This window comes from Pantherophis guttatus, chromosome 3, assembly GCF_059756535.1.
Source record: "Pantherophis guttatus breed Tessera chromosome 3, ASM5975653v1, whole genome shotgun sequence".
Classification (NCBI taxonomy): Eukaryota; Metazoa; Chordata; class Lepidosauria; order Squamata; family Colubridae; genus Pantherophis; species Pantherophis guttatus.
In genome coordinates, this window is record NC_142065.1 from 47,077,950 (window position 1) to 47,095,584 (window position 17,635).

At 38.7% G+C, this 17,635-nt stretch overlaps 1 protein-coding gene across 4 annotated transcripts in view; it reads right to left on the reverse strand.

Annotated features, from left to right (window-relative positions):
* Nucleotides 1–7,921: 7,921 nt before the first annotated feature.
* MDM4 (MDM4 regulator of p53) overlaps nt 7,922–17,635 on the reverse strand; it is a 30,868-nt gene continuing 21,154 nt past the window's right edge. For 2 of the 4 annotated variants that reach the window (XM_060689778.2, XM_060689776.2), the window contains exons 9-11: nt 16,384–16,530; nt 15,565–15,645; nt 7,922–9,995 (exon numbers count right to left, since the gene is read on the reverse strand). In XM_060689778.2, the coding sequence (XP_060545761.2) occupies nt 9,441–9,995; nt 15,565–15,645; nt 16,384–16,530 (783 nt within the window). In that variant the 3' untranslated portion in view covers nt 7,922–9,440. The remainder of the gene's footprint in view (nt 9,996–15,564; nt 15,646–16,383; nt 16,531–17,635) is intronic. The other 2 variants (XM_087889466.1, XM_060689777.2) reach the window with 1 other exon arrangement.

Here is a 17,635-nt window from a genome sequence, read left to right on the forward strand (position 1 = left end):
CTCTTTCACACAACCCCAATAGCTTTCTAATCCCTTGGGATCGAACCACAACTCAAAATGTACAATTGGTAAACAGCTCTTGAATGGATAGGAAATTTTGCAGTGAAGTGCAGCTGCTCAGCCTTAAAGCTGATCCATTTGCACAGGAAGCAATATTACAAACTTAGATCCATACCACTATAGAAATAAAATACTGATTGTCCCAAAGGTGCTTTTTCAGGAGGCAACTAGACTTTTTCAGGAGGCTACAGGAACCAGGAGCACTACTCAGGTGGCCCTGAGGACACAGATAAACCTCCAAGTGTTTCAACGACCCTCTAAAAAATGCAAATGATCCAGCTGTCTGCAAGGAATATAAATCCTTCCATTCCCCACTATCCTGTTAGTACTGAAGAAGGTTCTTGGATGAGACGCGAAATGTCTTCAAAGAAAAAGCAAGAAAGTCCAGTTGCCTCCTGAAAAAGCACCTTTGGGACAACCATGACCTGGATGACTGAGAACCTCTACATAAATACTGATTATACTCACAAATAAGGCAATTTTAGGAATTGAAATACACCTGCAAATGGGGTTTGACGTATTCATAGATAGGCTTATCCACAAGTATATGCAGTAATATTTTAATATTAATATTAAATATTAAATATTTTAATATTTTAAAGTACCCATATATCCCATATATAGTCAAGTATATGCTTATTCATGGATTAGATAATCCTCACATTTTTAACCCAAATACCATGAAAAATACCATAAAAATGGATAATCCATGGATTACCCATGGATAAGTCAACTGAGGCAGATTTTTCACAGAATTTTGGTTAGAAATTTGTGGATTGGCTTATCCACAGATGTGCTTCTCCATGAGTTTATATGGCAGTCGAAGAATTGACATCCTGCCTTTTCAACAAGATAGCTTTCATGAGTATCTTCTTTAATTTTATTTCTACAAAAGCAATGAGATAAATTGAAAAAAGAACTGTCCCAAAGTTAGTCACTGAAAGGATTCTATGCCAGAGAGTGAACTTGAACTTATGTCTCCCCAGATCTAGTCCAACCTTTTAACCATTATAGCTTGCTGACCTTCAAGTGTGAATATTGAATTTAACAGACTTCACTCTCCCTTTCAACTGAAATGCACATACCAGTAGTAAATATTGCCTTTAAAGATAAAAAATATTGCATTTTTTCTTCTGTGTAGGAAAATGCAATCTTTCATCTTCTATATAAAATAGCTAGATTTCCTTGATTCTCTAATAAATCATGGCTAGTATTTCATGCCGCTATTATTTTTGTTTCAAATGTTATGAATTTGTCTTTTACTTGCCAACAGAAAATGTCAACAAGGACTTAAATGGTAATCGGCATGTACCTTTCTGAATCATTAAAATAATACATGAGCAGAATCCACAATTTTAATCGACACCCTCCAGATGTTGCTAATCTTAGTCTAATAACTTAATACTGGGATTTGATTCATCAATAACTGCAAGGCTACAGAATCACCATTCCTATAGCTGGGCTTTTAAAGATAATATTAAAGTTCTATACCTTATTAGGTATAATAACAGCACACTGAAACACAGTAAATTATTGAGTGGAGCTATGCAGAGAATTGACTGCTACAATGCAAAGCAAATAAGCCAGAGAATTGGAAAGCATTTGGCAAGATCTCAAAATGTCAAGGAGCCACATGTAGAGGTAAACAGTTTCATCACACTCTAATAAGTTCACTTCTATTTGAAAAAGAGAGACTTGTTAAATCTACAAGGAAATTCAGGGACAGATGGTTGCAATTCACCCAGGAATAGGTTAAAAAAAACAACAGCTCAAGCCTTCTGAGCATCTGGCAAAACCAATGATGCGCTCTTATTACACAAAAATATGCCTGCTCCTGTGTCTGGGGAATTCTGGGAGTTGAAGTCCACACATCTTAACATTGCTAAAGAAACACTAATCTAGTGAGATGTTGGGGCGGGTGGGGAGAAAACTATATGGGGAGAAGACTGTTATGAGAATATAACTGGAAACCTGGTAAGGAGTTTCAGTCCATGGAAATAGATGGGAACCATTTTGAAATTGTGGTTTTGAGCCTAGTTCAACTGTTCCCTGTAGAAAGTAATGCAGACAAACTCAAGAAAATATTGAAAACATGTTTATACCAACATTCCTTTTATTTGATGCCAGGGCAACACATAGTATCAATACAAGAATATGAAAGATCAAACATAATATACTCAAACTTGTTTCCTCAGTTAAACAAATAGCACGAACCACATTAACATGTCCAGATAGAATGGTAAGAATGTTGATTTGCTAACATGACAGCAGCTTTGCTACTTCATCAACGTCTACAACTGGGGAGTCTCTGCCAAGAAATGTTTTACCTTTGCAATATCTTCATAACCAAAGGTATCTGAAGAACAATAGCAGCTACCAAACTGCTCAACAACCAACTATAGCGAATCAAACTCTTTAAGATTCCTTTTGCCTTATTGCTGGAAAGTGGTGGAGGCAAGGCCATAGTAATATAAAAGAAATCGAAGGCATCACAGTCTTTTGCCTGCAGTTTTTTGTTTTGTTTTTTGTTAAAAACACAGTATAAAGAGGCATTCTTCTTCAGATACCTCAGGTGAAATATAGCTGTCATGATTACTAGCCACTGGTGGACTTAACTTTATATAAATCTGTCTTTGAAAGCTGCCCAAGTTGGCAACTATCACTACAGGTTGTAGTGGAGAAACCTATAACGATGTAATAAATTCTTCCATCTGTCGTAAATCTCCATCAAGTTGAATGATAGGATAATCCTGACCCATCTATTCTGGATGCACACACAAGAAGCCTCTCACTATCCATGTTCTGAACATTATGCATTGCCTTTACACACATTTCTGCTTTAATTGTTTTTTCCCTATGCTAAAAAACATAGCAACTTTTCCACAAGTAGGAGCATAGCATAGCATAGCATAGCATAGCATAGCATAGCATAGCATAGCATAGCATAGCATAGCATAGCATAGCATAGGACAGGACAGGACAGGACAGGACAGGACAAAACAAAACAAAACAAAACAAAACAAAACAAAACAAAACAAAACAAAACAGAATAAACAGAGTTGGAAGTGACCTTGGAGGTCTTCAAGTCCAACCCCTGCTTAGGCAGGAAACCCTATACATTTCAGACAAATGGTTGTCAAATTTTATAGTTTTCTTATGTATGATGTACACTGAAGATGGCATTTAATTTCGTTGTACGAGATGCAATGAAGTAAATAAAGTGAACTAACAAACAATCTCTGCTCAGGCAGGAAACCCTATACCATTTCAGACAAATGGTTGTCCAATCTCTTCTTAAAAACTTCCAGTGTTGGAGCATTCACAACTTCTGGAGGCAAGTTGTTCCACTGATTAATTGTTCTGTCAGGAAATTTCTCCTTAGTTCTAGGTTGCTTCTCTCCTTGATTAATGTCCACCCATTGCTTCTTGTCCTGCCCTCAGGTGCTTTGGAGAATAGCTTGACTCCCTCTTCTTTGTGGCAGCCCCTGAGATACCAGAACACTGCTATCATGTCACCCCTAGTCCTTCTTTTCATCAAACTAGACATACTCAATTCCAGCAACCACTTTGTTTTAGCCTCCAATCCCCTAATCATTTTGTTGTTCTCTGCACACTTTCTAGAGTCTCAACATTTTTACATCATTTCTGCATCTTCATCTCCAAGAAATGCAGTACATTGCATTTTTTCAACCATATGCAGTATTTAAATAACCTTACAATATTGTAATCATTAGATTCCTTTGCTAATACCGTGTTTCCCCGAAAATACAATCTACTCAGAAAGTAAGTCCTACCTTGATTTTTACGCCCAATAAGCCCTACCCCCCGAAATAAGCCCTAATTAAGACCCCGCCCACTCCAGGGTGCACAGGTAAAAATTAAGCTAGGGTGGGGATGGGGGGTGGAGCTGCCCTACTACTTACCTTCGGATAGTTGCAGCCAGGCCCCACACACCTTGGCCCATTTCTTTTGCTGCAGCCAGCAAGGTTTTCCCGAAGGCCTCTATAGCTGATCCTGATGGCCTCTCTAGCCAATAACAGAGCTCCAGATCGATCCGGAGCTCTGTTATCGGCTGCAGAGGCCTTCAGGAAAGCCTGAATATGGTTCTTTTTCACAACAGGCATCCACTGGATCATTTTTTCCCATTCCCTTCTCTCCGTTTAGAGCCCATCGGAAACTACATAAAATCAGAATAATCTTCTGTCATTAACCTATCATTGCTGCCCATTGCTTCCACATAAACTAGTATTTCCTGATTAAGCATAGCCTTTGAAGTGGATGGGTATATTTTAATATTAAGCAACATAATTTTCAAATTACTGTTTGTGCCTTTGAGTCAGTCTTAATTCCTGACAACTGGCAGGACAAATCCATGTAGTTTTTTTTGCAATGTTTTCAGAAAAGGTTAACCATTGCCTCATTCCTAGGGTTTGGAGAAAATGACTGGCCCAAAGTCACCCAACTGGTTTCATTCCCAAGGCAGGGCTAGAACTTAAATCTCCTGAATTTCAGCCTGGTACTTTTAACCATTACATCAAACTGGCTATCTAACAATTTTAAAATATTCCTTTAAAATAATGGAATATTTTACCTTTCTGCATAGATATGTACACCCACATCATAAAGCAACATTTTAATTGGACTGTTCCATAAATTCAAATTCAAGAAGCTGAAAGCTCTCTTAAATTTGAAGTATTGCTTACCAATTTTCATTGGATAGATATAAAATTCTAACTGTTGATTAGTTTAATCCTAATAAAGCCATTTGGGAAGGGTTTAGCAGAAACTTGAGATACACACTACAATTTTAGATATCCTCACAGGACTATCATACAAATATTCATATTACTGAATTCATGATTCCTAGCTTAATGTATATTTCATGTGATTATATCTTGAATGAAGTTGCTGCCATCTAGTTGTAAACGCTGGCAGCAAACTTTTTTTTAGGAAATAAGAGTTTCTATGAAATTTTCCTTTTATACTTAGAGATGATAGATAAAGGGAGAATTGAAGCTAAATCATGGAAATTATTTCTGCGTCAAAATTACAGAAATTAAAATAAGTTTTTGAACTTTATTCAAAAAAGTTCTCAATTTAAAGATTTAATCCAAGAAACCATTACAACTTTTGGTGAAATCAGAAATCTGAATCTCTGTGTTGTATTTGTTGGCCTGTAATAATTTTGCTATTAAAAAGGCAATATATATTAAAAAGCTCATTCCCATGAATTTCCCAAACAGCTGAAAATTTCTTTTTAGCAAATTCCTTTTACACTTTGACTAAGTCCTTACTAGGGTTTAAAAGTCTTTTTTAAATATTATATCTGGTTCCACTTTAATAGAAAAATAATTGAATTAATGAATTACTACAAGCTTATATTATTTATTAACATGTCAAGAAAACATCACATCAATTTCAATGGATAAAACCATTCTGTTACAGTGCTCATAAATGCTAACAGTATTTATTTTTAAAACCTGGTCAGAAAGACAAAAAAATATTTCTCCTAGAAATATATTCAGCAAAAAGATTGGTATATTGATACACCTTATTGGGAGATGGATATAAATTTTGTATAAATGCAACTATCCTCACAAATAGTCTTACCAACTTCAGCAGAGTATTGTTGAAATCAGCATATTCAGTCTGCAGACTTTCTGTAGAAGCACACTGATTCAGGTACTTGAAGATATCCACCAAAATGAGTGATGATGTTAATAGCCCATTTACTGCAGTTAAAACAAAACTAATCCAAATTCTTTAAAATTATTTCCTGAACCCAAAACCAAGCATAGATCAGACTAAAATCTTATTTCAAAAATAATAGAAGACAGATGAGAAACTGGCAAAAATGTTTAAAAGCTAAATCAGCTAAATGTTGGAAATGTCACCAGCTACCAGGATCTTATTATCATATGTGGTGATCATGCCCGGAAGCTAAAAACTATTGGAATAAAATTAAGACATGGTTGGAAGAAATGACACAGCAACGTACTGATTTAAAACCAGAGCTGTTCTTACTGGATATCCTATCAGAGAAAACTAGCAAGGAAAATACTTATTTGATTATTCATGTAATAACAGCTGCAAGGATTGTTTTTGTACAAAATTGGAAAGCAGAGAAAATACCCTTGGAAGGAGAAATAATTAAAAAAAATTTAGGCTGTGCAGAAATGAATAGATTAACTTTGATGATTGAAGAGAGGATTCAGAATACTTTTAAGATGTGGGAACAATTTTACCACTGGTTAGAAAAGAAATATAGACAAGTAAATTAATAGCTATGTAAGAAAATGGTATAATTAGAATAGTGTACTTTTGGAGAAATGTTGTAATAGATTTGGTGAAAATGAACAAAAAAAGAAGTAGTCACGGAGAAAACGCCGATGTCGCAGGGAAGGGACGATGTATTAAATGTATGTTTGTGTATAAAATAAAATAAAAATTACAAAAAAAATAATAGTAATAAAAGACACATTTATGGTTAGTACCTATATTTTTCTAGAATAAGACTGTATTATAAGCCATACTGTATTATTATTGAAATCTTCATTTCTGCAAATGGTTAGTTTGCAATTTGAAGGCAGTGTTTGCCCAATTTAGTAATATAATCTGAGGACAGAGAAAAATGCAAATTTTGTTCTGCATAGTTGTGAACCTTCTATCAAAGAAACACCACCAAGCTTTTGCAGGTTTATTAAAAAAATAAATATTTGCTTTATTATCTCTACTCATCAAATGCTTATATTAACAACTAGTTTTTAAATTGTTTTTTTATCTCTTTTTGCTAGAAGCAGCTTGTCATATAGTTTGTTTTTAATCAGTTTATGAACTTAATCAGTCTACTGTATTAACTTCAGAACTGAAAGAGGATGTGGCTTTTCCAAGTTATAATGCAACTCTCATGGTACTGTATCGTACACAGAGATAGAAAGATTTCTATCTCCAATACCTTTCGGTTTCCATCTCCAACACCTTATTCTTTCGGTTGCCAGCTTTGTGATGTAGTTACCAACTTCTAAGACTACCACTAGACAACTGACTATTTCATAGGTGGTGATAAAGCAGCTACCAATGACAGTGGCACAGCAAAAAGTCCAATTATTCCACTTCAAGCTTAAATATGGTGCTGTTTGAAGATAATAAATTATGGCACACAGTTGGAGCAACTGATCGCTCTTTAAAGTTTTCAGAATCCCCTTTAGTGGGAAACAATATTTGCTGAGACTGCCTCTCTGGCTGCATTATTAAGTTATTTAACAATTCTAGCTACAAAGGTTTGCTGCACACTAATTAGCTTACCTTGTAAGTTATCCTCCATCTGCAACTCAGAAATTGTTTTGAAATTGAGATGAAAACGTTCAGATGACCATACCCTTCTAAGTGTCACATTACAAATCAGATTGAGGGGGTAGCATTTCATGTTATATATAACTACATGTATTAATGCTGCTAAAATATGTACACACCACACACCTAACACTACAAAATCATTGACAAAAAAGTCTATTCCCAGCCTATAATCTTCTTAAATAGCAGCTGTTCAACATAGAAAGAATTCACACAGTTCTGAAAATATCGTTGAATTTTCTCTCCGTAGCACGTAGTGTTTACACATGCTTCCCTATGTCATTTTATGAACTCTGCCAGTAAAATCCAAGATGTTAAATAAGGATGTAGAAACAATATAGGAAAGGAGAACTGATTTTTTTTTATTACATCTCTTCTGGATATAATGTCCTACCCTTATCATCTGGCATTGAAGGAATGCTCCCAATTATTTTAAAAGGTTTAACATGCAAGTTGTCAACCTGTTTTAAAAGAACTTTGACTATTATGAAATAAGAAGCAGCTCCAGTAAATTTTTAGATATTTTATTGTGCATACAGTAAGGACATTTCTTAAATGACAACTTTATTTCAAAGATGGGCCTATGACCGTGATGACGAACCTACGGCATGCCATAGATGGCATGTGGAGCCATATCTGTAGGCACGCGAGCGTTGGCCTAGCTCAGCTCCAGCACACATGTGTGAGCTGGCCACTGATTTTCGGGCCTTCCAGGCCCACCTGAAGTGGGAAATGGGCCATTTCTGGTCTCTTGGGGGGGGGGACGTTTTTGCCTTCCCCAGGCTCCAAGGAAGCCTCTGAAAAATGAAAAATGGGCCTACTGGGCCCACTGGTAACCTTTTTGCTGTTGTGTGTCAAAAGTGGGGGGAGTGGGGAGGTCATGCACACATGCATGGGTGTGGGGCACGGAGGGCATTGAATTATGGGTGTGGGCACGCATGTGCACAACCCCCCCCCCATACTCCCCCCTACTTTTGGCACATGATGGCAAAAAGGTTAGCCATCCCTGGTCTATGAGATCATATCCAATTCTACCAAATTCACCAGTTGAGCACCTTGACAAAATATGTAGCAAAGGCATATAGTAAGAGTGAATGGAAAGTTAAGAGTTAATGGAAAAAATGTTTACTTCCCAAGATCAAAGTCACCGGTATCACTGTCTTCCAACAAAAAAGGGCTTGGAACACGGAAGCAGCAAAAAGCAACTTAATATACATTTGTCTTAAGGTAGTCAGAAAGAATAAATTGCACAACTTTTTAAAGTTTCCATGTGAGCATAGAGAGGAAAAAATGCATTTCTCTATGGAGAAATACTGTGCTATTTTCAAACTTACAGTCCACTGCCACTATATACAACGTTGTTTCAGTGAGCGTCAACTTTCACAGTTTTAATGTAGAATGTTCTTCTACTGAAGTTAATATTATAGGAACATCAGACGGTATGTGGACAAATCTCCTGAACAGAGATTTTGTAAAGAGCAATGTTCAAATAAGGGCTTGAACTGATATATATCTATAATTTATAATAGGATGCAAACCTGTCACCTATATAGCTTTTTCACATATCCACAAATTTCTTGTTTACTTACAAGGACAGTGCAAAAAAATCCAAAGAAATACTAATTATGTGCTTTAGAAATGATAAGAAAAAAACATATTGGCAACATTCAGCAATAAGACTTGTGGATTTTACAGTTGGCATCTGGCATTACACACGTATTACTTAACTTACAGTTAACACATGGTCTAAGCATGAACAAGATTTGATTGTGATAATAAACGTAACTTTTAAAATTCCAATTTATTCCGGCTGTCTTCCAAAATTGAAATGGCTGAGAAATACGGTAGATTCATAGTAGATATAATGTTTTTGTGTTATATTTAATGGTGAGAAATAAATTCTTCTTTTTGCAAGTTCAGAATAGAATATATTATTTACTTTCCTTCAACAGCACACTCATAGCCTGCAGAATTGTCTTATAACAGCTGAATATCAAATGTCTATAGCATCCAAACAAATCACGCAGCTATGTTATGAATGTCTTAATCACCATCTGAATCTGTTTTTTACAGACTGGGCAAACTGATCGTCCTTTCTTCAATCGTTTTGCACATGTGAAACAGGCTACCAAGTGAGCTGTCCTTCCATGGACAATATTCCCATTCCGCGGCCTCTTCAGGCACACAAGACAAGGCTTCAGTAATTCTTTGCTATTTTCAAGAGGCTGCACTTCTTTTTCTGTGCACTTAACAAACCGCAGAGAAGTTTCTTTGTCTTTACATCCCAGGGCTAGATCCAAAGAATCCATAGAGCTTTTAGAGGACAGGTTGGGCTTGACCACTGAACTGCACAAGTCTTTAGGCCGTACAATTGGAGCAGATATTGTCCTTCGGCAATCTGGGACATCTATGCCTTTCAGGTCTTCTTCACCGTGCATTGAAGCAATATTGGATGTAGACAGTGATTGTATTAGCTTGGGACAATCAGAGAACCAGTCTTTTCTTAAGGCCCAGCAGCGGAAGCAATACCGTTTAATGGGAGAATTGAACTTCTTGCATTTGATACACTGCCAGCTGTCCTGCTGAATGAAAAGAAGCAGTCAAAGCAATTAGAGATTTATGAATTCATATATAATTTTTCTCCTTCTGTAAGAAAAAGAACTCGTGCTTTCAATAGTGGCCCATTTAGTCCCTCAATTAAAATCAGTCAATATTCTAATTTGTTTATTAAAAACACTGAAGTCAAAATCTCTGATTAAGAAGCCCTTTTCCCATGAATCTCACTTTCATTTCTATTCTAGGATTTCATTTTACTATACAATTTTTTTAATATCACATTCTAAATTCAAGAGATATTTAATTAATTTCTCAGCCTCCGTAATTGTATCAAATTTGTTGAAACTACACAATTGATGGTGGCTTACTTGCTTACTCTACATACAAGAGTGATGGCTTTTGAGTTTCAAACTATAATTTATCTGACCAATGGCACGTTTGTCAAGACGATGCATACTGCAAAATATAGTCAACAAATCAAGTTTGATCTGCAATATAGATAACACAATCCCCAAGTTGAAACAGCTACTTGGGCGAGCTAATCCAACCCTGTTTAATGCAGGAATTCATTTTTAAGCATCTCCACACAGAGGGCTCTTCATGCTCTGCTTGACCACAGAATGTTGATTAGCAATTTGCTCCACTACTGAACTGCACTTACTATTAAGATATTTTCCCTAATATTCAACCAGAATCTTTTTTCCTATAAAATGAGATCATTGTTCTACATCCTACACTCTTGGATGGTAGAGTTTTGATATTCACTTGCGTCTTCTGCCTTCAGATACTTCAAAAGTGCTGCTGTCAGTTATCTTTTTTCATCATTAAATTTAATTCTCAGAGTTTCCTAATATGTTTTCAGTCCTCAATCATTCTCACCTTTTCTTTAAATGCACATATATCTGTTTTTTCTGAAAAATATTTAAAGTATAGTGGCCAGAATAAGATCCAGTATTCAGATGGGATCTGTCCAATACAGATTCCAGTGGAAAATCTGTATTTTCTTGTATTTACTAGCCATTATTTAAAAACAATGCTTCTATTAATGCAACTTAAAGTTGCATTTTCCTTTTTAACAGTGTGTTACACAGCTGACTTGTAGAAGTACATCTACTGTGCCAATGCACCTTTGCTGCCTTTAACACACTGCATAGGGCTTGTTTCCTGCTATTTCTTCCCATCAAGTGAGAATAGGAGCACTTCCCATCCCATCAATTAAGCAGTATCAACTAGCAGGACCCAAGAAGTGTATCATCTGTCTCAGTACCTGGCACCCCCACCCCCACCATACATATGCACACTCCAAGAACTGGATGACTTTCACCCTAATGTTCAGGTCGGGCTATTCTCCCAGGATATGATGATGGCTGAGCCTTGTTGGATGGGTTATTTTCTTCTGTAGTATGATTCTTACTTTTTACTTACTAGCCACTAGAGTAAGAATGGGGCAACCTCTAAGCTAAATGAATGTATAAATAAATAACAGTAATAGCAATAGCCCTCAGACTTATATACTGCTCCACAGTACTTTACAGCACTCTCTTGAGTGGTTTACAATGTCAGCATATTGCCCAACAATCTGGGTCCTCATTTTATTGAACTCGGAACAATGTAAGGCTGAGTCAATCTTGAGCCTGTCAGGATCGAACTCCAGGCTGTGGGCAGAGTTAGCTTTCAGTACTACATTCTAACCACTGCACCACCAGGGCTCCTAAATAAACCCATCTGTCACAGAATCAAGTGTAGGTAATGAAATATAGGCAGAGAAACATTCAAGGTATAATAGCAAAAAACTAGTTTCACTGGAATTATGGTAGTGTCAGACTTCGATGCTATCTCAAAATAAATGAATTTCCAAACTACCAATCTTTAAGGAAATCTTCTCTTTATTCGAGCACAGCAACCGGATCATGACTCGTGCGGACAAGACTGACCTTTTGCCCCCCAATCCCTCCCTTTCCGATCCCCAATTATCTGCTTCTCATTGGCTATCTTCCAAGTCACTCTCGTGACTTCTTGTCTCGTCATTTCACAGGAATGTCCCCCCCCCTTCATTTCCACGGAGACCGAGCTTCAAAGGGATTTAGCAGGCAAAAGTCCAGGGCTTATCTTCCTTTCTATGTCAGCGGTGAGACGCTGACAGGTAGTATAAGATATTTCATATCCATTGTATAATGTTGAATTTAATTATGTTATTTTCATTAGGAAAACAGCCGATCAAGCTAATTTTGAATTGTGTTTATATCTTTTAGAATACCCTGTTTCCCCCAAAATAAGATATCCCCTGATAATAAGCCCAATTGGGCTTTTGAGCACATGGCAATAAGGCCAAGTGCTTATTTCAGGATTCAAAAAAATATAAGACAGGGTCTTATTTTCAGTATTAGCTGAACGGTATTAGCTAGACCATCCTGCACAATTTCTAGAGAGAAAAGACCAGATTAATATCTGAAACATTATAGCCCACAAGGAATTGCTGCTATGCCAATCAGCTTTCAGTAGCAAACCCCAGGGCGGCAGCAAAGGAATTGGCGGTGTCCATGAGGCAGTCAGCAGTATGTCTTTCAGAGTGGATGTGGCTGTGAAAGCCTGCAGAACTTCCTGGTGACAGCCACAGTTGGTACCACTGGATCAGCTATTTTTTTAAAATTCCTGGATCAGCTATTTTTTTTAAAAAAATGACAGGCTGCACAAAGCTGTTTGGCAGGCTGCTGCATGCACTCTCGGGGCCATATGTGGTGCAGGCCTGAGATAGCCTAACCAGCTTTATGTCATGTTCCTGCCTGCCTGCCTTCCATCTATTTATTCAATCCCTTCATCAAAATGTTGAAAACTACTGGGACCAGAAACAAGGCCTGTGAACCTTACTTAATACTTTAGTTCCCTGATGAGGAGTCACTGATGAGCACTCTACAAGATTTTGATTTTCAAGCCTCATACAGATCTACTTAACAGACATGCCTTCCAGGCCCTTTGCTAATCAGACCATGGGGAGAAATATAAAGGTAAATGTTTCTGCTTTCTCATCCTTACATCCCAGCCCTTTCTCCAGCCCCTCCTTCCATTCACCTAAATTATTTCTAATATGCCAGCAAAAAGATAATTTGGGTGGGGGGCTGGAACAGCAGGGATATTAAGTTTTTTCACCTGCATTATCTTTTCTTCTAAAGCAGGGGTGTCAAACTTGTGGCATCACGGAAGCGTCACATGACGTATCAAGACTTTTTCCCACTTCGCTAAACCAGATGTGGGCATGGCCAGTGCATGACGCATCTGGCCTGCGGGCTGCGAGTTTGACAGCCCTGTTCTAAAGCAAGGTATACAGGTATCCAGATCAGTGTTAAAGCTATAGTAAGCAGGAGATAAGCAGAATTAAGAAGTGCTGCTATGGGGATGCACAATGAGCAAAATAGGAAGCATTTCCACCAATTTGTCTCAGCTCCAGAACATTTCAGTTCCATCTTTACACAAGTACAGAAATTGTTAACATAAAGTGACTATTAAAAAAAAACCTTTCTAAATTCTAAAACAATTCGTTCGTTTACTCCAACATTTCAGCTACTTGTTGAAAACTGACCCTGTAGTCTCAGAAGCATGAGCTCAAAAAGCTAAATACAGATAGTCCTCGACTTATAACCATATATGTGCCCAGAACTTCCATCACTGGAGGGCTCGGGACAGGGGTTGCTCCTCTGTCCTGGTCCTATTAGATCTCTCAGCGGCTTTTGATACCATCGACCATGGTATCATGCTGCAGCGGTTGAGGGGGTTAGGAATAGGAGGCACCATGTTACGGTGGTTCTCCTCCTTCCTCTCCGACCGTTCGCAGTTTGTGTTGGCAGGGGGGCAGAGGTCAACCTCGAGGCGCCTTGCTTGGGGGGTGCCGCAGGGGTCGGTCCTCTCGCCCCTTCTGTTCAGTATTTATGTGAAGCCGCTGGGTGAGATCATCCGTGGTTTTGGGGTGAGAGTCCACCAGTACGCTGATGACACTCAGTTGTACATCTCCACCCCAGACCACCCCAATGATGCCCTTGATGTGATGTCCCGCTGTCTGGAGGCCGTGCGGGTCTGGATGGGGAGAAACAGGCTCAGACTCAACCCTTCCAAGACCGAGTGGCTGTGGCTTCCAGCGTCCCGGTATAGTCAGCTGGTGCCATCGCTGACTATTGGGGGTGAATCTTTGCCCCCCATAGAGAGGGCTCGCAATTTGGGTGTCCTCCTGGATGCACGACTGTCTTTAGAAGAGCACATGACGGCCATGGCCAGGGGGGCTTTTTATCAGGTTCGCCTGATCCGCCAGTTGCATCCCTTTCTAGACCGGGATGCCCTACACACGGTCACTTATGCCCTTGTCACCTCCCGGCTGGAGTACTGTAATGCTCTCTACATGGGGCTCCCCTTGAAGAGCACTCGGAGGCTCCAACTGATCCAGAATGCGGCCGTGAGGGTGGTTATAGGCGCAACTTGTTGCGCCCATGTAACACCCCTCCTGTGCGAGCTGTACTGGCTCCCAGTGGTCTTCCGGGTGCAATTCAAGATGTTGGTTACCACCTTTAAAGCGCTCCATGGCATAGGAGCAGGGTATTTACGGGACCGCCTTCTGCCACCGATAGCCTCCCACCGACCAGTTCGCTCCCAGAGAGGGACTCCTCAGGGTGCCGTCAGCCAAATTATGCCAGCTGGCGACACCCAGGAGGAGAGCCTTCTCAGTGGGAGCTCCTGCCCTTTGGAACGAACTGCCCCCGGAAATATGTACAATCTCTGACTTCCGGGTTTTTCGCTGTGCCCTCAAGACCCTACTGTTCCGACAGGCGGGGCTGTCTATTTAAGTGGTTTTTAAATTGGAGTTTTAACTTGGGGTTTTAAATTTTGGCCTAAACTGTTTAATTAATTTTAATTACTTTTTAATGATGGTCTGTATGTTTATGTTTTTAAATTGGCTGTACACCGCCCCGAGTCCTTTGGGAGAAGGGCGGTATATAAATAAAATTAACATTAACATTAACATTAACTAAGCGGTTAAGCTGATTTTAATGGCCTTTTTGCCACAGTCAATAAGTGCATCATTGCGGTTAAGTGAATCCAGCTTCCCCCATTGATTTACTTGGAAGACCTTTAGGAAGGTTGCAAATAGCGATCACATGACCCCAGGACACTGGAGTTTTCTAAATACATACTGAAGTTCCTGAATTTTAATCATACGACCACTTATGTTGTAGTTGTAAGTGCGAAAACTGTTCCTAAGACATTTTTTTCAGCACCATGGTAACTTCAAACAGCCATTAAACGAACTGTCATAAACTGAAGACTACCTGGATATCAGACCCAGTGATCAATGAAATAGGAGAATGATACAGAAAGTTGAAAAATTAAAAGAAGCATAAAATGACGAAACAAGTTACTCTGAATTTCTTTGGGTCAATTAAACAAGATAGTGACTTTCCATTATTTCAGATTGTCCAATAAAAAACAATAGTAATGAGAACTGTTGGGTTCTACCTCTGAATACTGAAAAAGCTGTTTTAACAAATTATATTAAGCTTTTAACCATAAACATTATAATCAAATCAAGTACACTGAATCTAGAAAACATACCTCAGAGGGAACATCAGTATCTGTGTCATCACTTAAGAACTGAGAATCTTCAAGATCATCAGAAGATGCTGTTTCACTCATCTTTAATGAATAAATATAATATATAGATTAGAAAAGGAACAAACTGCCATGTTAGCACAGTAAGTGCAAAAACATTACAGTGGTCAACGCTTTAGATCAAAATCTACATCAATTTCCTTATGAAAATTGGAGCTGCCCAGGGCGCATGCGCGCGCCCGAAAATGAACTTCTGGTTTCAGCTACCGAACTTCCTGTTTCAGCCAGATACTCTTCTGGGTTTCTGGTGCGCATGTTCACGCAACGATCAGCTGGCCGGTATGCATGCTCACACAGGAAAATGGAAGACCAGCTCTTCTAGTTTCTGACACTGCTGCATGCAAAAAGGCCAGCTGATTGTCATGCACGCGTGCCAGAAACCCGAAAGAAAAATGGGCAATGCCGCACGTGCCAGGAGACATCGCTCCACATACCACTTCGGGCACACATGCCATAGGTTCGTCATCATGGGTCTGGGGGTTAAGGCACCAGGCTAGAAAGCCAGAGACCATGAGTTCTAGTCCTGCCTTAGCCATGAAAGTTAGCTGGGTGATCTTGGGCTGGTCACTCACTCTCAGCTCACCTCACCTCACAGGGTTGTTGTTGTGGGGAAAGTAGGAGAAGGAAGCTGTGTGGAATATGTTTGCTGCGTTGAATTATTTGTAAAAATAATAAAGGTGGGAGTAAATAAATAAGTAAACAAAGTTATATTCACGTAAGTTATATTCACTTAACAAATATCTTCCAATTATTGGGACTTACTACTTTATTATCTTCTTTTCTTTCTTCATTAACTTGTTCACAATCAACTATTTTTGATGGGACTGTGACATTGAAGTTATCTGAAGTGACTTCATTGAGGAACCACAAGTCATCTGTAGTATCTGAAACAACAGCAGTATCCACATCCTAAAGAAGAATGAAGAAATACACTTTGAAGATTTTTAGACTTGTTATTTATTTTACTTTATAAAGGTAACTATAAACTATGATCTCACAAAGCTTCCCTTTATAGCCACAGGCAGCTAGGTAAAAAATAACTTGCAATTTTCATTAACACTGCATTCTTCCTGCTTCAGCAATGTGGGCTGAGAAATTTTATTTAATATCCAATTAAACAAAAGTTATAATATAAATTATACAATAACCTCAGGAAGGAGATAATTAAATAGAAACACGTACATATGCATCAAGTATTCTAGGGCCTGGATGCTTTAAATAGCTTCATTTTTCAAAGGAAAAGGCAGTCTCATTATTGTAATGAGAAAAAAGAATTGGTCTTCCATCATTCTTCCCAAAATTTACGTGATATAGTAAAGTCCAAGAGCAGTCAGATCAGGTATGAAATCTCTTTAATTTAATATTGATGGCTTTCAAAATCCCCACTTTTCTCCCCATTATCCTGCATTACTTCCACAACTCCACTTTCTGGAAGTCTTTCTTATTTCCTTAAAAGTCACCAATTATATGACACCCTATAACAGAAAACAGCTTTTACTTTTATCTCTATGTCATCCTTTTGTGATATACTAATTAATATTAATATACATTATTAATTATATCAACTAATATTAATGTGATCTACAGCAGGAGTCCCCAACCTCCAGGCCACTATCGAGCCGTGAGCTGTTAAAAACCCGTTCACCTGAAGCAGCAGGCAAGTGTGTATGCATGCATCCCTCCTTGCACGAGTGTGTGCACATGCACTCCATTCTGCGTGAGCGGCAGGCACCCATGCCCACTGCTCACGCAAATGGAGCTGCATGCACACACTTGCCCACCACTCACACAGAACCATTGCCTCTCACCCCACCCACCTCCAGTCCGCAAAACCGGAAAAGTTGGGGAACTCCCATCTACAGGTTAGAAAGCTGGAGATGGTAAGTTCCAGCCCCATCTTAGCCATGTACGTCAGCGGGTGACCTTGGGCCAATCATTCTCTCTCAGCCTGGCTGTGTTCTGTGGTCATGGTTTATTTCAGTTGTTCCCTGAGGTTATCTAATGTGCTGGTATT